Source organism: Mustela nigripes, chromosome 1 (genome assembly GCF_022355385.1).
Source record: "Mustela nigripes isolate SB6536 chromosome 1, MUSNIG.SB6536, whole genome shotgun sequence".
Classification (NCBI taxonomy): Eukaryota; Metazoa; Chordata; class Mammalia; order Carnivora; family Mustelidae; genus Mustela; species Mustela nigripes.
In genome coordinates, this window is record NC_081557.1 from 7,052,812 (window position 1) to 7,076,510 (window position 23,699).

Genomic DNA, 23,699 nt, shown 5'->3' on the forward strand with positions numbered 1-23,699 from the left:
CCCCCTTTCCCTCAGACTCCTATCACACCCATCTATCATTTTCTTTCTTACATGACTGTGCCTTCCTATCTTTTTATCTCCCTCAATAGCAGCAACCAGTCTGGCACATCATGAGTACTTTTTTTCTTTTTTTAAAGATTTTATTTTGGGGCGCCTGGGTGGCTCAGTGGATTAAGCCTCTGCCTTCAGCTCAGGTCATGATCTCAGGGTCCTGGGATCCAGCTCCACATGGGTCTCTCTGCTCGGCGGGGAGACTGCTTCCTCTCACTCTCTGTCTGCCCCCCTGCCTACTTGTGATCTCTGCCTTTCTCTTTCTCTCTCTGTGTCAAATAAATAAATAAAATATTTTTAAAAATATTTTGTTTTTACATAGTTTCTGCACCTCACATGGGGCTTTAACCCACATCCCCAAGATCAAGAGTCAAATGCTCTACAGCCAGGCGCCCCAGCATCATGAATACTTTTAAATGGCCCATGCACTGGAAGGCAGTAAAGCATGATGGTTAGAGAACTTGAGCTCCAATGCCAGACAGGATAGGATTCATATCCCAGCTCATGTCCTACTACTTCCTAGGTCAACTTCTTCAAGGCTCTGTTTCTCATCTGAAAGATGGGAATTGAAAAATGTACCACATTCCACCCAATGTATATGTATGTATGTGTATACATATCCATATATCCATGTATATGAAATATCTTATATATTATAGAAAGACATCTGTTCATCTAAAGATATGAGCAAGAATGTTTCTATCAGCAATATTCATAGTGGTAGAAAACTTGAAACAACTCAAATGCCCCATCAGCAGTGGAATGAATAAATTGCGGAATTTTATTTTTAAGATTTTATTTATTTATTTGACAGAGAGAGACACAGCGAGAGAGGGAACACAAGCAGGGGAAGTGGCAGGCAGAGGAAGAAGCAGGCTTCCTGCTGAGCAGGGAGCATGATGTGGGGCTCAATCCCAGGACTCTGGGATCATGACCTGAGCTGAAGGCAGCCACTTAATGACCGAGCCACTCAGGTGACCCTAAATTGTGGAATGTTCTACACGAGGTAATGCTACATGGCAACAAGGGTAAATAAACCACAACCATCTAGAACAATATGAATAAACTTCACAAACATAATGTTGGGCTATAGAAGCCAGACACAAAAGAGAAGACAGTTTGTATGATCCATTTATATAAATAAAGTATAGAAGTAGGAACAAAGTAATCTGTGCTGTCAAAAGTCAAGGCAGTGGTTACAATTGGAGGGTAGCACCTGGAAGGGGAGATGAAAGGCCTTCTTGGGTGATGATAATGTTCTATTTCTTGATCTTTGTTTTGGTTCGATGTATGAAATGGATTCACTGTATGAAACTTCATTAAGCTGTACATTTATGATCTGTGCTCTTCATTACATCTGATAGACTTCAGTAAAAAGAGGCTAAATGTAAGGAGGATATCACAGTCTCTGACACATAGTAAGTGCTCAATAAATGTTAGTGATCGTGAAGAAATGAGTGAAAGGACCCACATGGCTGTCCAGTGAAATCCATTAACAATCAGAACCATGGACAGATCAGAATCTGCTCTCAAGGAAAGCTAAAGGGGAAGAAACTGATCTTGGGTCAGCTATAAAGGACTGCAAGCAGGAGAGAACCTGAGACCTTTCCTCTTGGATTAGTGGTTCAGTGCCTTTTGGAGGGCATCCTACAATGCAGAAAGAAGACTATTGCTAGGGGACTGTGGGTATCTCTGTGTGCGCTCATGCAGAATTTCATTCCATTTTGAAAGGTCTGCACCCTATTGTTTTTCTACACCAGTGAATACTGAAATCTCCCTGGAGAGGTCATTCCTAGATCTAGCATATTCAATGGCTTGCTCAAGCTCTGCAGGCTTTGTTCACTGTCTTGGGCTTGTGTCTACCTGGTTAGGGGAGATAGGGAAGAGACCCTAGGGCAAAGATAACCAACGAAAGAGATCTCTCAGTCAAGCCCAGGTTCTATGAAGAAAGGTATATTTTGGAGTGCCTGGGTGGCTCAGTCATTAAGCATCTGCCTTCGGCTCAGGTCGTGATCCCCAGGGTCCTGGGATGGAGACCCACACTGGGCTCCCTGCTTGGCAGGAAGCCTGCTTTGCCCCTCTCCCACGCCCCCTGCTTGTGTTCCCTCTCTCACTGTGTCTCTCCCTGTCAAATAAATAAAATTAAAAAAAAATAAGAAAGGCATATTTTGTTATCAATCTAATGCTTTATTTGATAGTGAGTTCCCATTACCAGGAATATCCACACAGAGGCTGCACAACTGCTTGTCAGGATATTGCAAGGAGAACCCCTGCAAAATGAAAAACTTAACCTAGGTGACTGCCAAGGCATCCCAAAGCTAAAATTCTCTTATTTAATTCAACACAACATTTTCTTAAAGGCACAGGGCTGCCTGTCTGTGCCAGTTTTCCCTGTGGCCCCACCAGGCCAGTCTCTGGCCTCCAGCCTCCCCCAGCTGAGGGCTGAGGACTATCACCTGGCTCTGGTAATTGACCTGGGAAGCCCAAAGGAGGTGGCAGGGACTCCGGGGAGGGGGAGCCCCAGGTGCTGCAGGAAGTGGAGTTGTTAATGAACGGGCTCCTTCCCACCCTGGGAGAGGTAGATGGGGAGCTGCAGAGGCCCAGGAAGCAGCAGCCCTTAAAGGAGACAAGACCCCTTTCTGACCCTATTAGAAAGAGCCGTGCTATATCCCAGGCTTCCTCACAGGTCACACCCAGGATTTGTTCTGTCCTCTGGGGCTCGATGGTGGAACTACTCAGCGGGAGAGAAGCCTGTTAAGGAACCCATGTCACCAGGGTTCCTCTGAGAAGCCTTACGAAGTCCCTGGAAGCAACGGACCAGGAGAGGGCACTCTAATGCCCAGCTCCAGCTCCAAAGGCTGGACCAGGGGCAAGACTAAGGAAATTCCAGGAAGGGATCCTCTGAAGGGTTAGGTGGTCAGATGGCTATGATAAGAAGCAGCAATGAGGGCCTCTTGATAATGCCTGGCCCACGGCTTGGCTATGAGAGGCACGTGAATTGTAATCACAGCCACATCGAAGGTTCCCTGAGCGTGGTCTTCCCCAGCAGCATGTGATTGCCTGGGAACTTTGCATATTCAATATGCACATTTTCAGGTCCCCCCCCCCCCCCCCCGCCTTCCAGACCTATAAATCAGAAACTTGGGGGGCTAATTGCAGCAATCCACAAGCCCTCTAGGTGATTCTGACGCGTGCTCAAATTTGAGGACTAGTATGATCAGATTCTGGAGCTGGGCTGCCCCCAAAACTTCCTCCATTCACGTATTCATTCACATTCGTCAATTAGCACCTTCTATGAGTTGGCGCAGCATCGAGTATCATGAGGAGCCCAAAGTGGGACAAATTATATCTGCCACCCTCCAGGCAGACTGACTAGAAAGTGCAAAGCAGGGCAAAGAGCAGCAGGAAGGAGTGGTTCTTTCTGGCTAGAGCGATCCGAGAGGACTTCCCAGAAGAGGAGGACTTTGAGATGGGCCTTGAAGGATGAGATAGAATCAACAAAGTAGAAAAGGAAGGCACTTCTAAAACCAACATCTAACTTTTATTTTTAAAATTTATTTATTTATTTATGAGGGAGAGTGAGCGCATATAAGAGGTGGGATGGGGCACAGGGAGAGAGAGAATCTTAAACAGACTCTACACATAGAGTGCCATACGGGGCTTCATCTCAAGGTCGAGATCCTGACCTGAATGGAAATCCAGAGTTGGATGCGTAGCCCACTGAGCCCCACCAAAATCCTAGCTTTTATTTATTGATTGATTTTAAAGATTTTTATTTATTCACTTGAAAGAGAGAGCATGCACAGAAGGGACTGGAAGGGAGGCGAGGGGCAGAGGGAGAGGGGGAAGCAGGCTCCCCAAAGAGCAGGACCTGAGATCTGAGAGCTCAGAGGCCTGAGATCATGGCCTAAGCCGAAGGCAAATGCTTAACCATCTGAGCCACCCAGGTGTCCCCCAAAACCTAGCTTTTAGAAACACCTTATAGATTTGGGGATACATTCACGTGCCTCAGCACAAGTTTCTCCATGATCCAGCCCCATCTCCTTCATTCACTCCATCTCCTGCCATTCCACACCTCTATCCTTAGATCCGAGTAAAACTGAGCTTCTCACCGAAGTGCACACACAACATGCTATTTTTTATCTCTGGGTCTTTTGTCCCTTTGCCTGGAATGCCCTCTTTGTGTCTCTTAGCCCAACAGCCACACATCCTTCAGGACCCCTTTTTGGTCTTTCCTCTTCCAGGAAGCCCTCTCGACTCCTAGCTGGTTAAGAATCATCCTCCCCGGGGGGAGGCGGGGGGTGCCTTGGTGGGTCAGCTGCCTTTGGCTCAGGTCATGATCTCAGGGTCCTGGGATTGAGTCCCATGTTGGGCCCCTGGCTCAGCAGGGAGTCTGCTTCTCCTTCTGCCTGCTGCTCCCCCCTGCTTGTGAGCTCACTTTCTCTCACAAATAAGTAAATAAAAAATATATTTTTTATTTTTTTATTTTTTTTTTTAAGATTTTATTTATTTATTTGACAGAGAGAGATCACAAGCAGGCAGAGAGGCAGGCAGAGAGAGAGGAGGAAGCAGGCTCCCTGCTGAGCAGAGAGCCCGATGCAGGGCTCGATCCCAGGACCCCGAGATCATGACCTGAGCCGAAGGCAGCGGCTTTACCCACTGAGCCACCCAGGCGCCCCCAAAAATATATTTTTTAAAAGTAAAAAGCTGCTTTTTGTTAATCCCCCTGTTAGAATGAGAACCTACTGGGAGTAGGAATCTTCTTCAACTTTGTGACCCTAGAGCCTAGCACAGTGCCTGGCATGCAGAGTGCATTGCAATAAACAGTCATTTAGCAAAGAAAAGAAGATGTTAAATAGGAGATCCAGGGGAAAAACCATGGCAGGAACGATATAGAGTCTCACAAGGGGCACGTCCTGAAGGCAAAGGCAGTTGCCTCTCTCTAAAGCATGGAACAGACAAGACCGTGCTCAGCCACCAGGAGCCTCTAGCCACCTGCTTGCTGGCTGGACAGATCTAGCCTATGTGCTCTGACTCCTATTATCATGTGCCGAGCACTGCTGCTAAAATGTTCCAGTCTGCCAGGCCATGTGTGAATCCATAGAAGTCTCTCTAGCACTGTGGATCGGTTTATGAGTTGCAGTACAAGTTTATTAATTCTCAAGAATCCCAAGAATATATCAAAAGATGCTCAACATCATTAGTCATGAGGGAAATGCAAATTAGATCTACAACTAGATACCACAAACATCTATAAGAATGCCCCCCCCCAAATTAAAACAGAAAATGGACAGCGATTCACAGACCTGTACCCCTGGGGATAAAATATATGTTTATAAAAAATAAAAAATTAAAAAAAAAAACAGAAAATGGACAAGGACACATGGCAACCCAAACTCTCATATTCTGCAGATGAGAATGCAAACCAGTTCAGCCACTCTGGAAAACAGTTTAGTAGTTTCTTACAAAGTCAAACATACACTTGCCATACAACCCAGCGACCCCCATTCTCAGTATCTGTTGAGAAATATGAAGCCTTTTAAGGTCATACGACAACTGGGATGTCGATCCTTATAGAAGCTCTATTTGAAATTCCCCAAAATGGAAAACAACCCAAATGTCCAACAATGGGCAAATAATTAAAAAGTGGTGAAATATCCACACAATTGGATATATCTTGGCAATAAAAAGGAATGAGCTACCGAGATATACAACATTCAAAAATCTGAATGTATCACTCAGAGAAAGAGTGAGAAAGAGCCCAATACCGAAAGGCTACCTATTGGAGAATCCATGTACATGACACACTGGAAGAGGCAAAACCAGGAGTGGAGAACAGCTTGTCAGTGGTTGGGGTGGAAGGGGGGATTTGACTACAAAGGGATAACCTGCGGTAAATTTTGGAGTGACAAAACCGTTCTTTATTCTGATCTATCCTTGAATCTATGCGTATGTTAAAAAAATCATAGACTTGGGGCCCTGGGTTAAGCGACTGCCTTCAGCTCAGGTCACGATCTCAGAGTCCTGGGATAGAGTTCCACATCGGGCTTCCTGCTCGATAGGAAGCCTGATTCTCCCTCTCCTGCTCCCCTGCTTGTGTTCCCTGTCTAGCTGTGTCTCTCTGTCAAATAAATAAATAAAACCTTAAAAAAGATCATAGACGGGGCGCCTGGGTGGCTCAGTGGGTTAAGCCACTGCCTTCGGCTCAGGTCATGATCTCAGGGTTCTGGGATCGAGTCCCGCATCGGGCTCTCTGCTCAGCGGGGAGCCTGCTTCCCTCTCTCTCTCTCTGCCTGCCTCTCCAACTACTTGTGATTTCTCTCTGTCAAATAAATAAATAAAATCTTTAAAAAAAATTAAAAAAAAATTAAAAAAGATCATAGACATATACACCAACAACAGTAAATTGTACTACATGTAATTTAAAAAAATGTAATACTAGTTTTGGGGTGCCTGGGTGGCTCAGATGGCTGTATCAGCTTTTGGCTCCAGTCATAATCTCCGGGCCTTGCCATCTATCTGCCAGGGAGTCTGCTTCTTCCTCTTCCTCTGCCTCTCACCCCTGCTCAAACTTCCTGTCTCTGTCTCAAATGAATAAATAAAATCTTTTTTAAAAATTAAAAATAATAAATAATAATAAAAAATGTAATACCAGTTTCAAGTAAAGAAGAATCCCAAGGGACAAGGCAGTCCTCAGGCCCACAAGGGGCTCCCTTCCCATTGTCTTGTCTGCAGCGACCAGTGTCACAGTGTCTGTGTCCCCTCCAGCTCTTTAGGCAAGGTCAGTGGGTCATACAGCCCTCCTGGCTGGCTCACGATAGCAAGCTACAATCCTCCTGTATAGTTTGATCTCATGGTCATCTCCATAAAGACAGCTAATTTTGTCTTCTTCACTAATGTATTGCCAAAGGGCTAGAAAAGTGCTTATAGTTATTCAAATAAGTATTTGTTGATTGAGTAAATATTTGTTATCCCTTTATCTGCTGGGCTCAGGATTCCTGAATCCACCCTCTTAATTGAAATGCTTATCACAGCCCGCCTTCTCGATAACACCACTTGCTCTAAGTTCCTCCTGGAATTTTGGCCCTTAACATTACTGCTTAGGTGTTGGCTCTGCCACTTTTCTGGCCCAAGGGTCTCCTATTATCTCAGGTAAGAATCCCTTCCTTTAGCTCCATCCCGTTATGGACCCTCAGCCAGAGCCCCAGTGAAAGGAGCCTGGCCTCATCACAAAAGATGGTACCCAACCATGGGATTGGTGCCCTCCTCAAACTGGAAAGAAATAACGTGGACCACCTGGGCTGGGAGGCTGCCTCCGGTTCTCCAAGTGCTGCTGTCATGCCTCTACAGCAGTGTGTGCTTGTATCTGTCCCCTGGAAGACCATTCAGTCTTACTCATTCAAAGTGTTTGCGTGTTCCTTTTATTTCACTTGATACACTGAAATTGTTGATGACAGGAAGTTGGATGTTTGGTCATTTGGGGTTGCAATAAGACTTTTGGTTAGAATCCCTGGGTTTCTGCCTATTTCCCTCCAGTCCGGTTGAAACTAAAGTGTATTTGTGTCCACTGGTTGGTTATTTCCCCTGTCCATCACACCCGACCGGCTGCCATCCTCCATAGGAAATTATGTACATCACACAAGTGGCCATTTAAGACTCATAACCTTGCCTACTATAATCTTAGCTACAAATAATATCAACGTAGGTAGATTACAAGTAAACAGAACAGGCACAGAACAGTTTTCTCCAGCCTCACCAGAATCCTGATTCCTTTACTCTGCATGGACCCCATCCCTTGCCCCTGCTCAAAAAAGGGTCTTTCTCTTGGTTCCCAAGCATGGATTGTGCAAGGGATATGTGCACAACAGATGCCAAAGGCTGTGCTGGCCTGGGACTCAAGTCTGACTGGCTTGGTCAACTTTTACTCTGTGCCAAGGAAGGTCAGAGTCACACATGTGTTAGTTTCAGTCCACATTATATTCAAGTTTTTCAATCAGTTGCCAACTTTTTTTAATTGAGAAATTTCCCGTGAAAATCAGATCTGGCATTACCAGGTCACACTTCCCACAAGCCCCACTTATTGGGACACTGCATAGCAGATGCCTTCTTAAGATGGAGCAGGTGCCCTCGTGAGACCAATTTTCGTCTTTCATCCGCCCTCCACCCACTCTTTTTCTTTCTTTTCCTGCCTCGCCTTTTCCAGGAATTTATGTGTACTACCCAATAGGAGGAGCTTAGTTTCCTGTGTACAAAAGATATACAAGAGTCAGCCTTCGAAGAGCTTACAATCTGGGCTTGTGGAGTAGAGCTTTTAGGAGGGGGTAGGGGAGACATTCCAAGCAGAGGCACAGCAAGAGCGTGAAGAGGAAGGCAGAAGAATGCAGGAGAACTATAGGTATGAGCTGGGACTGCGATCATGGTCCATCCGTGATCAGGAACGCAGCAAACCCAGCCCTCCTACCCCTCCAGTGATGTGGGGCCAAATCGCTTAATAATTCACAACATGGTCAGAATTTGATCAGCAGGAAGTGGAAGGGAAGGTGCTGGACTTTGAAATCAGAGATCCCTGTTCGTGTTCTTGCACCTCCACAAGTCGCTCCCATTCCCAGGCCTCTTTAAAATTAAGATATTAATAACAGCTTTACAACACCATGGACAGGATCAAAGGAGAGAGAGTACAGAAAGTGCTTGCACGATGTTCCACACGTAGTAGGAACTCCGCGGTAGACAGCTCCTGACCGGACCACGGCAGGGACTGTGTGCACGATTAATGAACAACAGTGTATAGGCCAGGGGCGCCTGGGTGGCTCAGTGCGTTGAAGCCTCTGCCTTCGGCTCAGGTCACGGTCCCAGGGTCTGGGATCCAGCCCCACATCGGGCTCTCTGCTCCATGTGAATTCTGCTTCCTCCTCCTCTCTCTCTCTCTCTCTCTGCCTGTCTCTCTGCCTACTTGTGATCTCTGTCAAATAAATAAATAAAAATCTTTTTTTAAAAATGTGTACAGGCTGCATAGTGACAAAAAGGCGCCAAGAGCCTGCGTCCCGGCGGGTGGAGCTATGGGTCACTCCCAGCCTCGGCTCCGCCCAACCTTTGGGCGGTGTCGCCGCACCGCGCACGCGCACATCTGGCCAGCCTCGGAGAGCGCGCCAACTGGGCGAGGCCAGGAAGAGCAATTGCGCATGCGCAGAACGCCCAGTCGGCCGAGAAAGGGCGCAGGAAGCGCAGCTGCGCGCGCGCAGAACGCGTGACGGGCGCGCGGCAAAAGCCAAATCTCGGGCGGGGAGTGAGTGAGCTCACGAGACGCGCTTCGAGCGCAGTCGACGCCGGCCCCTTTCGGGGGCGCTCTCTCGTGGCAGCCGAGGCCGAGGCCACTTTTACGAGGCGCGAAGAACCCTTAGCCTGTGTAAGAGCCCGGCCGGGCCCGGGAAGTTCTTGGGTATGAGGTAACGGCCCACAGCGCCCTGGTTCTCCCCTGAGGTGCGCGCTTCGTTGCCTTAATTTTCCGAGGGAGAGTTACAGCCCCGGCGCCGGCGCTCCGCAGCCGCACCCCCAACCCCGAGGGCCAGGCCGTGGCCGCTTGCGGGCCGCGAGGGTGCGAGGGAGGGCGGGGGCGCGCCGGTGCAGACCCGCCTCCCGGGCCGAGCGGCGCGGGGCGCGGAGCTGCCTCTGGCCGCACCCCCTCCTGGAACACCCCCCTCCCCACTCCCTCTTGGAACACCTCCCCCACTTGGGACACCTCCCCCACTTGGGACCCCCTCCCGCCCCGGGAAGGAAAGCTGCGCTCGGGTCTGCAGCCTCCCTCGGACCCAGGCTTCGCGGTTGCCATGAAAGCAAGACTTGTCCCATGGAGACATTTCTTGCCCGTCGTGTCTTCGGGATCTCAGCGAGTTTCTGCCTTCTAAGGCCTGACTGCACCTCGGGGGTAGAGACTGGAGTCACGGCCCTCGGTGAGGCGTCTGTGTTCACTGAATCTTGGCATCGGAGAAAGTGGAAGGATTCCAGCGCCCGTAGCTGCCTGTACCTCCTCGGCTTTTCTGAACCTGATTCCTTCGTTTGCGCACCCGCAGGTAGCACACCCGCCACAGGACCCCAGCAGTCCACCTAAAACCTCTCTCTGGCACCTCGACATTGGGCATGTCCCAATAAGGACTTCATATCCTCTCCCTCAAAAATTTACTTTGTAAGGCTACCTTTTCCAGGAACTGGCCCTTTTTTCCTCTTCAATAAGTTGCTCAAGCAACTAGGAATGATCTTTGTTCTCTCTGCCTCCCCTGTCAATTCACGCAGTCATAGCTAGACGACTTCTTAGGCATCTTGCAAACCAGGCTCCTTACCAGCCTCCTTACCAGCCTCTGCCTTGAACCACAGGCTGGTCCTGGTCCCTTTTTTTTTTTTTTTTTTTTTTAAATCTGCTCTTGTTCTGGGTTATTTCCCACAGTACAACCAGATACACACATCTTTAACTCACAGCTGTGTGGTCATTTCTTTATTATACCCTTCAGTGCCTTCCTATTGCTCTTAGGCTAGACTCCATGAGTCATAACCTGGATTGTAAGTAAGGCCTTCATCCCTTCTCTAGCTATAGCTTCTTAGATGATCTCATCTGTTCAGTAGCTTTAAATACCATCTAAACACGGATGACTTAAATTTATATTTCCATCCTGATTTCCATCTTTGCACACTAGGCAACCACCCTCTTGGCATATCCACCAAGATGTCTAAAAGGCCTCTCAGGGCGCCTGGGTGGCTCAGTGGGTTGGGCCGCTCCCTTCAGCTTGGGTCATGATCTCAGGGTCCTGGGATCGAGTCCCGCGTTGGGCTCTCTGCTTGGCAGGGAGCCTGCTTCCTCCTCTCTCTCTCTGCCTACTTGTGATGTCTCTCTGTCAAATAAATTTAAAAAAAAAAATCTTTCAAAGGCCTCTCAGACTTAACCAAAACAGAATGATGGGAGTTTTCTCCACAAATCTCTCTCCCTAGAATCCTTGCCCAGCTCAGTAAAGGGTATGTACCATTATCTACCTAATAAACTAGCAAAGGCTAAAAACATAAGAGCTATCCTTGATTCCCACACCTAGGCCATCAGTCTAAAATATACCCGAACGGGGCGCCTGGGTGGCTCAGTGGGTTGGGCCTCTGCCTTCGGCTCAGGTCATGATCCCAGGGGCCTGGGATCGAGTCCCGCATGGGGCTCTTTAAAACAAAACAAAACAAAACAAAAAGATAAAATATACCCGAACTATTCACTAACTACTGAAACTCCAGTCAATATCAGCAGCATCTTTCCTTTGAATTACTACAAAAGCTTCCTGACTGGTTCCCTGCTTTTACTCTTATCTTTGTACAATTCATCTTTCTTTTTACTTTTCTTTACCTTTTTTTTTTAAGATTATTTATTTTAGAGAGAGAGTGCATGATCGTGGGTTGGAGGGGAAGGAGAGAGAATCTCCAGCAGACTCCCCAACCAGCTTGGAGCCCAACGAGGGGGGGCCTGTCTCATGACCCTGAGATTATGACCTGAGCCAAAATCAAGAATTGGACACTTAGCCAGCTGGGCTACCCAGGTACCCCATGTACAGTTCATCTTTCTGAAGCATAAATCATTTCACTTTTCTTTCTAAAACCCTTACCATAAAATTTGAACTCTTTACAGTGGCCTACAGACCTTACATGTTTTGGTTCCTGCCTTTCTCTCACTTCATCTCCCTCTAGCCTGTCTACATTCTCTGTGCTCTAGTCACACTGACCTTTCCATCCATTAAACCACCCATCACAGGGCATCTGTGCTTGCTGGGTTTTTTTTCCACCTTGACATGCTTTTCCTCTTGACTTTGCATGGTTGTTCCACTTTCCACGAAAGCCTCAACTCCGCTGTGATCTTGTCCGAAAGGCCTTCCCTGGCCTCAGTAGTTAAACCAGCCTCCCAGTCACTCTTTACTCTAAAGCCCTATTTTCTTTTCTTTAGAGTACTTGGAGTACTTCAGGTTATATTTATGTGTTCATTGTTGCTCTCCACACCTGAAATGTAAGCCCTTAAAGACAAGTTATCATGTCTTTCTAGTTACCTACTCTAAACATGCTCTTTCTTGTTACCTACTCTAAACAGTGCCTAGTGCATAGTAGGCTCTCAGATGTATGCCAGCTGACCCACTGCTTATCTCTCTATTACTTTCATAGCACTGTCCTTTTTGCCCACTATCTTCTGGGTCACTACACTTCTGTCTTTTGAAAGTGCCATGCTCTCTCCCAGTTGAGGACTCTTACATCTGCTGTTTCCTGTACCCACCCCAGACCCACTCTCTGTTGGTGCCTCCCTAACTCATACTCATCCCTCAGATGTGAGTCTGTTACTTACAGTTGGCTTCCATGATTTCCATTCTAGGGTAAGAGTCTCTATCATGTTGCCACATCACCCTATTCCTTTTTGTAGCAGTCATCACACTTAAAATTATTTGTAAGCTCTTTGCAGGTGAGGACCAAGTTCTTACTATCTCCACTATATCTCTGGCACTTCGTTTCTGGAACATAGTATGTATGTGACTATTTGTGAGCCGAATGAGTGAATGTTGAATGAACATGAGAATGAGAGAAATCAAGTAAAAATGAAGAGAGCAGTTAGAGTATAAAATAGCTGAATCTGCCTTCCTACTTTAATAGAGGTTTTTTGATCTTGTGGGATAGGGACAGGAAAGCATTATATACATTGAAAGTGCTTTATAAATATGAGATTGTTTGTTAAGATCAGTTCACCATCAGATCCCTATGGTTTGATGGTTTTTCAAAGTACAAAGCTTTATGTTTCTTAGCAATAATAACTGATTTTCTTATTTGAGAGCTAGGCTTAGGTGGTAAAATATAAAGAATTGAGGCTAATATGGTGTGTAGGCCAGTTCATAATCAGCTAGACTATCTTGCTTTAGCAATACATCTGAGTTTTAGTCTTGCCCTTGTATGATCTTGGCCAAATTAGAAGATGATCTCAAGTCAGATACATCTTTTTGTAAATACAATTCTTATTTCCCCAGTATCTCACCAGCATTGGATTAAAGTTAGTAAGATATTTCAAATTTCCTGTGTGAAATTTGCTGTCTTTACATAAAAAGTAATTTCGTTTTCTTATTAACTTAATTTCTTCAGAATCTGCCATTGTTTCATGGCAAGAACAAAGCTGTATATTTTAGAAGCTTTCTTTTTACACTTTATTAGTCTTCTGTCACTAAGACCCTTGAGATAGGTACATCAAAGACTAAAGAGTTTTTAGCTCAAAATTATGGAAGATGTTCTTTTCTCTCCACCACTTGTCCTTCTGAAACTATTGGTACTTTTTCCCCCCATTTAAAATTTTCTTTCCTACATGAACTGCTTCAGGGCAACTCACCCAATGGTGTAACCAAAAAATAAAATGTCTTTCTTTGCCAGCAGTTTTACATCCAAATGCTTTTCGGGTTCCTGGAGTTGGTAGGATGTTTAGAGCTCTGCACTATAATGTTAAAATGCTAATAGGTTGATTGTTATTAAACAAGCCACAGCTTCTGGTTAGGGTGGAGAGAAGCAATATCATTCTATTGTTTTTCCAGAATAGGGAGCACAGATCTGGACCTATCGACCAAAGGCAGTTTTTCCAATAGCTTTTAGGATGGTTAAGATGTAAGTGGAAGTGGCACTTCGGTCCCAAAAGTAGCAGAAGAGATTAACTTAGACTCCTTTCTGGTCTATTGAGTTGTCCAGTAGGCCTTTTAGTTTCATTCTGGGGCATCTTCCTACCTCTCTGTTAGTTTTAGTTACTCCTCCCCTCTCAAACAAAACAAAATCTGACACTTCCAAGAGCAAATGTATTCCTGAACAAATGCCAAGAGCATTTTAAAGATTGTGTCTAAAGAGTGGGAAGAAACCTAATGAGGAAAAATGACATTGATAAGCATGAAAGTATCCTGGGTCGTCTTAGATTAGTATCTTCTTGTCCCGTATTTTAACACTGCTTTTTAAAAACATTTTTTAAAAGGTTTTATTTATTTGAGAGAGAGAGCATGAGAGGGGAGAAGGTCAGAGGGAAAAGCAGACTCCTCGAGGAGCTGGGAGCCCAATTCTGTACTTGATCCCAGGACCCCAGGATCATGACCTGAGCTGAAGGCAGTGGCTTAACCAACTGAGCCACCCAGGTGCCCTGATTTGTTTTTAAGTAAAGAATAACCTTTGTGTAGAGTGCTACAATAAGCAATTATACCTTCATTATTTCATTAGCTGTCCTAGTCACTCTGCAAGGTGAAGAAACCGAGAATAGTTCCTTTTGAAAATAGAGCTTGAAGACAAACAAATGTGAATGTGACCCTTTAACACCTCCAAGAAATAATTCTAAGAACATTTAATCAGAAAAGCTTACATTTTGATTTGATCCCTTTGTACCCAGATTGAGTTTGTCTCTAGTCATCCACAATTAAGAGATAACCAGGGATTACAGTTTATAAAGTGACTGACAGTGATGTGTTGTAATGGAAAATGTGTGGGCCAAAGGAATCAGCAGTCTTGGGGAGAACTAATCCTGGTTGCATTCTGAGTTATGTGACCTTGTGGAACTTATTTCCTACTTTGGTGAAATCAGTTTCTTCTCATACCCTCTAAAATGAAGGGCACGGGGCGTCTGGGTGGCTCAGTGGGTTGGAGCCTCTGCCTTCAGCTCAGGTCACGTTCCCGGGGTCCTGGGATTGAGCCCCACATTGGGCTCTCTGCTTAGCAGGGAGCCTGCTTCCCTTCCTATCTCTCTGCCTGCCTCTCTGCCTACTTGTGATCTCTGTCTGTCAAATAAATGAGTGGAATCTTTAAAAAATAATAATAATGAAATAAAATAAAAAATAAAAATAAAATGAAGGGCACTTGAGGCTATAGGCAACCGTGAGTCTCTAGTTGGAAATATTCTCTAGTATAGAACCTCTATTCTGAATATAATTTAGTAGAGCCAGGCAGATGTCTGAGACCAGCCAAGGACTTGTGAAGGCAAAAGGAGAAACTGGTCATCCGTCTTCAATCTAAGTTCTAAAACTTGGGTAGTAAATCCACAGTATCAGTGGGATTTCCCTATCTTGTTGCCCACCCTCAGTTGTCGCAGAGCCTGTCGTATTAGATCTGCCCAGTAAATGTATTTTGAATAAATGCTTATGAAAGCTCTTTTGTTCTTTAACCCTGTGGAGGATTTTTCCATCAAATGTCCCCAGATATATTGAATGACAGGATTTCCTTATCATCTCCTTCCACCGCAGTAGTCAATATCATTATCCTCATAGAGCCTTCAGCCCTGCTTTAGATTCCATGCACTGACCCAGATGTTTCTTTATGGGAAACAAATGACTAAAAACCTTTAAAAATCTAACATCCTTGCCAGTATGTCATTTAAAGCTAATTATTGGGGGAATTTTCAAAGAAAGGTTCTTGATTGGGATGTGTCAGATTTTTGCGCTGAGATGAAAGATAGTTTTCCTCTCTTATTAAATTTGCTTTTCTAGTGAGGCATTAAGAGAGAAACTTCAAATATATCAAAAAGCTAATGTTTATATAATACTCTAGAGCTTATGAAGTGTTATTTACAATATAATCATATTCCCATTTGCAGGTGTGGAAACAGAAATGATGAGGCCAAGTGACTTGCTCGGGGTCTAATGACTAATAAAAGGCAGAGCTAGGACTCAAGCCTTGATCCTCCCCTTCCAAGTCTTATGTCTTTCCAACTAATGGATATTGCCTCTAATCTTTTCTGTTTTAAACCCATCATGTTTTTTGATCACCTAAAAATGGGTTGAGAGTCTGACCCTTCACCTGTTAAGATCCCATAGTGTCGTCATGAACTGCAGTACTCGTGTTGGAAAATAACCTTGTGAAATCTTTGAACCACCACCACTTACGTGGTTCTTCTGGATTATGCTCTCTAATCTTTATTTTCAAATGAGGTAATTAGTGTGTGTGGTGTTTGTTTCTGAAGCAGGCAGCCAGCAATTAACAGGCAGGCCCCAGCCAGAGAGGGCTGTTTTTACCTCTCTCAGGCAACCAGCTGTGGCACAGTGCATGAAGTTTCCTCTCTGGACTGTCATTTCCAGCAAATGTCCTTCATTTCCTTTACTCTGATCCCTCAGCCCTCTGTCTTTGATAAGAGTGACTGCATTTTAGGAGAACCCTCTGAATAAGTGAAAGCTAAATTTTTGTGGCAGCAACCCAAGTCTTACCGGTAGACTCCTTTCCTACTTTGAAAAAGTGTCACCTTAGCACCAAAAACACAATCAAATCTAGTTCAGTTCCTCCCATGCCTTGGACATGGGAATCAGTGAGCTTTTTTTTTTTTCCTTTCCCTTCAGGATATGAACAATATTTCCCCTCTGGTAACTTTGCAGTTGGCACCAACTATTTCTTTTCACTTTTGACTGCAATTCTAGTCTAAATAGTCTCATGGGCTCTGGCTCCAGCCTCCTGTCATTCTAATCCCAAGCAGCCAAGATCAGACACTGGAATATCTCTTTACTGGCAGGCCCAGACATGAACTTTGCAAATTGTGGGAAATTCCATTCTTTGGGCACATAGATCTCCTGACTCCACCAAACAAGAGTTTTCCCTGCTGAGTAGAAATGGTATTGGGGTAATATGGAGGAAAGAATAATAAAAATAGTCCTTTATGTGTATATAATATTTTAGTACTTACAAAATGTACTTTTTAAAAAAACTAAAATCCTCAGAAAGCAGAGTGGGAAAGTGGATAAGTGCATCAAGTCTGGCCCTGTATTACCTCACTTTGAATCCCGATTCCAACATTCATATAACTATGGGGAGGTTAATTCATCTCTCAGTGCCTCGGTTTCCTTATCTATCAAATTTAGACTATTGATTTCCGGCTTATTGTGAGGATTAAGTGAGGTAATATATGTAAGACACTTAAAATAGGGCATAACAAAAAGCTATTGTTAGTTTTTGTTATTATTGTATAACTAAGAAAACCAAGGCCTGGAGAAAATAAGGAGGGGTATAACGGGAGCTAAGGTTCAACCCTGAATTATTCTTTCTTTGTGCCTGTTCGGTCTATGGCATCTTAGCTGCCTCTGAAATCAATACTTTGTGTTGTGTGTGGGTAGCTTTTATCCTCAGGAACTCTGGACCTCTAATCTCATTATTTATTACTTAAACTTCCATATGAAGAGACAGAAAATGCAGGGTTTATTATCCCTGCAAGTAAAAAGAAGCACAGAAAAGTCCTAATGACTTTGAATACCACTGATCACTGTGCTTGATTCTTACTTTTGAGTGTGTCCCAAATGCCCCCTTGAAGGAGAAGAGACCTGCCATTCTCCTTTTTCCATCTTTCCCCTTTCTCCAGTTTCCCTCAGAGAGGACCTCAAGTGGGCAAAGATTCTGGAATAGGAAAAGTAAAGCAAGTGCTAAGAGGATAGTAGGCACTCTTGTGGCACGGGCAGTCTCACAAGCGGGTAAAGAGGAAGAATGGCTGAGAGCTAGGAAAGAGAAGGCGTTCCTCGGCAGCACTGGAAAACATTAGTGTACATCCTTATTTGCTGTATTAGCTGTGACAGGACGGTGTGCTCATCCCTTAACTTCATCTAAAATTAACAGCAGAGGTCTTCCTAATTATGCCACCTTGATGCATTTGGATTGTTTCATTATTTGACTTGAGCCCTCTTCACACTGGCCCTAGGTTCCAGGGAAAGTGGGGACAAGGGAGGAGAATAGATTCAGGAGATATTTGGGAGATAGATTTAATCTTAACAAAAACCTTGTGAGTCATCAGATGTTGCTATTATTAGTCTCACGGAGAGAAGTGATTTGCCTGAGGTGTAAGGCAAACAACAAGCCTTGAACTCAGGTGTTTTGATTTCAAGGATAGAGATTATCCCCAATCACCATATATCTTCCCCATGCAGGTAGGAGAATGATCCAGGTGATTAATGTAGACAGTTAATATAAAAACTAACCGATGTTGAGTGTTGAATATTTTACTCATAAAGAGATGCTATATATTGGGCAGGCTCTCTTTCCTATACCATAAAGTTGATAAGGAACTGTCTTTTGCTTTTTAATAATTCTCTCATATTTCTGTTTTATTAGGCTATCGTTTGGAAGTATGAGTTTAAAACCCTTCACCTACCCGTTTCCAGAGACGAGGTTTCTTCACGCAGGACCCAATGTGTATAAATTCAAAATTAGATACGGCAACAGCATCAGGTAATTTTAAAGCTAGGAGAGTAGCCTTTGCAAATACAGGTCGGTACATTCCCATGTGTCATCTCTTCTCTGCCTTCACTCAGTCCTGGAGACTGGCTGAAGTATGTAGGACTCTCTTTCCCAGATATTTTATATTCCATATATTATTATTCAAGTAAGTTTCTAAATTAGTGATGGCATACATTTGGAGCAGGGGTTCTCAATATTTTTTATCTCAGGATCCCTTTGCACTCTTAAGATTATCAAGGATCCTAAAGAGGTTTTGATAGTTGTGGTTATACCTGCCAATATGTGTCATATAAAGATTAAAACAAAAATTAAAATAGCATACTTATTAATTTAAAAATAATATATCAATAAATATTAACAGATAATATATTTTATTTAAAATATCTATATTTCTAGGGGCACCTGCGTGGCTCTCTTAGTTAAGCATCTGACTCTTGATTTCTGCTCGGGTCATGATCTCAGTGTTGTGAAATCGAACTCCACATCAGGCACCACACTCAGCGGGAGTTTGCTGGAGATTCTCTCTTTTCTTCTTTCTCTTCCCCTCCTCCTGCTCATGCTCTCCCTCTCTCTAAAATAAATAGTAGGGACGCCTGGGTGGCTCAGTTGGTTAAGCAGCTGCCTTCAGCTCAGGTCATGATCCCGGCATTCTGGGATCAAGTCCCACATCGGGCTCCTTGCTCTGCAGAGAGCCTGCTTCTCCCTCTGACTCTGCCTGCCTCTCTGTCTGCCTGTGCTCGCTCTCCCTCTCTCTCTCTCTCTCTCTGACAAATAAATAAATAAATAATCTTAAAAAAAAATAGTAAATCTTAAAAAAAAACAAGTATATTTCTAAAAAATTAATGAGGAGACTGGCATTGTTCATATACCTGGGACTTACACCAGGAATTCAAGGATGGTTCAGCATACAGACATCAACCAGTATAGGGGCATCTGGGTGGCTCAGTCAGTTAAGCATCTGCCTTCACCTCAGGTCATGATCCAGGGTTCTGGGATCAAGTGCTGCACTGGGCTCCCTGCTTGGTGGGGAGTCTGTTTCTCCCTCTGCCCCTTCCCCCTGCTTTTGTGCTCTCTGTCTCTCTCATGCTCTCTCTTTTCACTCTCAAATAAATAAAACCTTTTTTTTTAAAAAAAGAAATCAACCAATATAGTACACTGCATTAATAGAATGAAGGGTAAAAAAAAACACATAATCATCCCAACTGATAAAGAAAAAGCATCCAAGGCAGACAGCCACTCCTCTGCTGTACTGTCTGCCACTCCTTTGAGGTGTATTCAGTAAACTTTTACCTCCTTTAAGAAAAAAAGGGGCGCGCCTGGGTGGCTCAGTGGTTAAAGCCTCTGCCTTCAGCTCAGGTCATGATCCCAGACTCTTGGGATCGAGTCCCACATTGGGCTCCTTCCTCAGCGGGGAGCCTGCTTCTCTCTCTCTCTCTGCCTGCCTCTCTGCCTGCTGTGATCTCTGTCTGTCAAATGGATGGATTAAATCTTTAAAAAAAAAGAAAAGAAAAAACATTTGACCAAATCCAGCACCCTTTCATGATAAGAAAGGTCAATAAACTAGGAATAGAGGGGAACTTCCTCAGTATGATAAAGGCCGTATAGGAAAATGCCACAGCTAATGTCACAATCATTTTTAGAAAAAGCTTTTCCCTTAATATCAAAAATAAGACAGGGATGCATACAAATTAGAAAGGAAGAAGTGAAACTATATCTGTGGAAAACGTGATCTTACATGTAGAAAATCCCTGCCTGCCTCTCTGCCTATTTGTGATCTGTCAAGTAAATAAATAAAATCTAAAAAAAAAAAAAGAACAAAATTGGAAGATTTGTACTTCCCAATTTAAAAACTTACTACAAAACTACAGGTAATCAAAAAGTATGGTAATGGCATTAGGACAACTTTATAGACCATAGAATAGAATTGAGAGCCCAGAAATAAGCCCTCACATCTATGGTCACTTTTTTTTTTTTTTTTAAGATTTTAGTTATTTGAGAGAGAGCATGAGAGTGGGGGAGGGTCAGAGGGAAAAGCAGAATCCCTACGGAGCAAGGAGCTGGATTTGGGACTCAGTCTTGGGAGTCCAGGATCATGACCTAAGCAGTCGCTTAACTGACTGAGCCACCCAGGCATTCTGATCAATTTGTTTTAACTAGAATGCCAAGACCATTCAATAGGGGATGAACAGTCTCTTCTCTTTAATCAGTGGTTCTGAGAAGAGTAGATATCCACATGTAGAAGAATAAAGTTAGACCCTTACCTTATACTGTATACAAAACTTAACTAAACATAGATCAAAGATCTAGGGGCACCTGGGTGGCACAGTTGAGCTACCAACTCTTGGTTTTGACTCAGGTCATGATCTCAGGCTTGTGAGATTGAGACCCATGTTGGGGTCCATTCAGTGTGGAATCTGCTTAAGACTTTCTCCTGGGGCGCCTTGGTGACTCAGTGGGTTAAGCCTCTGTCTTCGGCTCAGGTCATAATCTCAGGGTCCTGGGATTGAGCCCCACATTGGGCTCTCTGCTAAGTGGGGTACCTGCTTCTTCCTTTCTCTCTGCCAGCCTCTCTGCCTACTTGTGATTTCTCTCTCTGTCAAATAAATAAATAAAATTTTTTAAAAAGACTCCTTTTCCCTCTTCTTCTGCCGCCCAATATAAATAAATAATAAAATATTTTAAAAAATAAATCAATGATCTAAATTTAAGAGCTAAAACTATGAAACTCTTAGAAGAAAACATAGTGACAAGTCTTCATGACTTTGAATTTGGCAGTGGTTTCTTAAACACAATACCAAAGACATTGACACCAAAAGAAATTAGATAAATTTGGACTTGACTAAATAAAAAAATTTTTTATAATGGTTTTATTTATTTGAGAGAGAAAGCATGGAGGGGATGGGCAGAGGGAGAAGCAGACTCCCTCCTGAGCAGGGAGCTCAATGCAGGGCTCAATCCCAGGACCCTGGGATCATGACCTGAACCAAAGGCAGATGCTTAACCTACTGAGCCACCCAGGTGCCTGACTAAATTTTTTTTTTTTTAATTTATTTGACAGAGAGAGACATCACAAGTAGGCAGAGAGGCAGGCAGAGGGGGAGGGGGAGGCAGGCTCCCTGCTGAGCAGAGAGCCCGAGGTGGGGGCTCAATCCCAGGACTCTGAGACCATGACCTGAGCCAAAGGCAGAGGCCCAACCCACTGAGCCACCCAGGTGCCCCCGACTAAATATTTTTAAAAATTTTTAAAGATTTTATTTATTTGACAGAGACACAGTGAGAGAGGGAATACAAGCAAGGGGAGTGGGAGAAGGAGAAGCAGGTTTCCCATCAAGCAGGGAGCCTGATGAGGGGCTCGATCCCAGGACCCTGGGATCATACCCTGAGCCAAAGGCAGATACTAACAACTGAGTCACCCAGGTGCCCCTAAATTTTTTTTTTTTAATTATGCATCAAAGGACACTATCAGCAGAGTTAAAGGGCAACTCACAGATGGGAGGAAATATTTGTTAATCATATATCTGGTAGAACTTTAATGTTTAGAATATAGAAAGAAGTACAACTCAACAGCAAAAAAACCCCCAGTTTTAAAATGGACAAAAGACTTCACTAGACATCCTTCAGCGGAGATACACGAATGCCAATAAGCACATGAAAAGATGCTCAGTATCATTAGTCACTACTGAAATGCAAATCCAAACCACAATGAGACAACTTCATACCTACTAGGATAGCCATATAAAAGAAAAACAAAACACCACCCAGAAAATAACAGTTGGCAAGGATGTAGAGAAATTGGAGCCCTTGTGTAGTGCTTATGGAAATATAAAGTAGCGCACTTGCCATGGAAAACAATTTGGCAGCTTCTCAAAAAATGAAACATGGAATTACCACATGACCCAGCAATTTCATCTGTAGGTATGTGCCGCAAAGAATTGAAAACAGGGATGCAAGCAGATGGTTGTACAACACCGTAGCGATATTATTCACAAAAGCCAGAAGACGGAAACAACCCAAGGGTCCATCAGATTGGTGAATGGACAAACAAAATAGAGTTATCTGTATGGTGTGTATAGATATATATACAATGGAGTATTATTCAGCCATAAAAAGAAAGTTGCAAAAAAAATGAAGTTCTGATATAGGTACAACATGGATAAACCTTGAAAACATTATGCTAAGTGAAATAATCCAATAACAAAAGGAAAAAATATTGTAGGATTCTGCTTCCATGAAATATTAAATAGGAAAATTTATAGAGAGAAAGTAGAATAGGGGTCATCAGGGGTGGGGTGGAGGGCAGAATGGGGAATTATTGCTTAAGGAGTATAGTGTTTCTGTTTGGGAAGATAAACTTTGAAAACAGTGGTGATTGTTACACACCATGGTTATGAGTGTAATTAATACCACTGAATTGTATACTTAAAATGTTTAAAAAGGGGTGCCTGGGTGGCTCAGTCATTAAGTGTCTGCCTTCGGCTCAGGTCATGATCCCAGGGTCCTGGGATTGAGCCCCACATTGCACTCCCTGCTACAAGGAAGCCTGCTTCTCCCTCTCCCTCTCTCCCTGCTTGTGCTCCCTTTCTCGCTGTGTGTCTCTCTCTGTCAAATAAATAAATAAAATCTTTTTTTAATAAATAAAATCTTTGGGGCGCCTGGGTGGCTCAGTGAGTTAAAGCCTCTGCTTTCGGCTCAGGTCATGATCCCAGCATCCTGGAGTCGAGTCCCGCATTGGGCTCTTTGCTCAGCAGGGAGCCGGCTACCCCTCTCTCTCTGCCTGCCTCTCTGTCTACTTGTGATCTCTCTCTGTCAAATAAATAAAATCTTTTAAATAAATAAATAAATAAATAAAATCTTTTAAAAAAATGTTTAAAATGGCAAATTTTAGGTTATATATATCTTACTACAACTTTAAAGTGTGTTAATTTAAAATAATAATATATCCATTAAATGCTAATACATTTTTATTGGAAAAACCATATTTCAAGACAAAATGTTAGTGAGAAGATGGATATTGTTTTAAATTTTTGCAATTACTAGTGTCTGGCTTAATAGAAGGCTGCTAGACTATTGCTGCTTCTACATTCAATCTGTTGTGAATTTTTTTTTTTTGGTTGAGTTATATGAAAAAAATCCTGCCCCACATAGATGTGTAGTTGGGAAAGGTAGGGATTTGGTAATAGCCTTCACAGATCATTGTGGAAATTCTTCTTTGACCCTTCATCAAAACTTGACAAGTGGTAGTTGTTTCGTTTTAATGTAGCTCTTTAAAATTTTATCTATTTAGGGGCGCCTGGGTGGCTCAGTGGGTTAAGCCACTGCCTTCGGCTCAGGTCATGATCTCAGGGTCCTGGGATCAAGTCCCGCATCGGGCTCTCTGCTCAGCAGGGAGCCTGCTTCCTTCTCTCTCTCTCTCTCTGCCTGCCTCTCAGTGT

At 43.8% G+C, this 23,699-nt stretch overlaps 1 protein-coding gene across 2 annotated transcripts in view; it reads left to right on the plus strand.

Annotated features, from left to right (window-relative positions):
- The first annotated feature begins 9,309 nt into the window (after positions 1-9,309).
- Positions 9,310-23,699, plus strand: part of MAJIN (membrane anchored junction protein) — a 31,621-nt gene continuing 17,231 nt past the window's right edge. For both annotated transcript variants that reach the window (XR_009404720.1, XM_059401997.1), the window contains exons 1-3: positions 9,310-9,494; positions 9,955-10,118; positions 18,142-18,258. Coding sequence is in view for 1 of the 2 variants with exons in the window: in XM_059401997.1 (XP_059257980.1) it covers positions 18,158-18,258 (101 nt within the window). In the remaining variant the exon portion in view is untranslated. The remainder of the gene's footprint in view (positions 9,495-9,954; positions 10,119-18,141; positions 18,259-23,699) is intronic.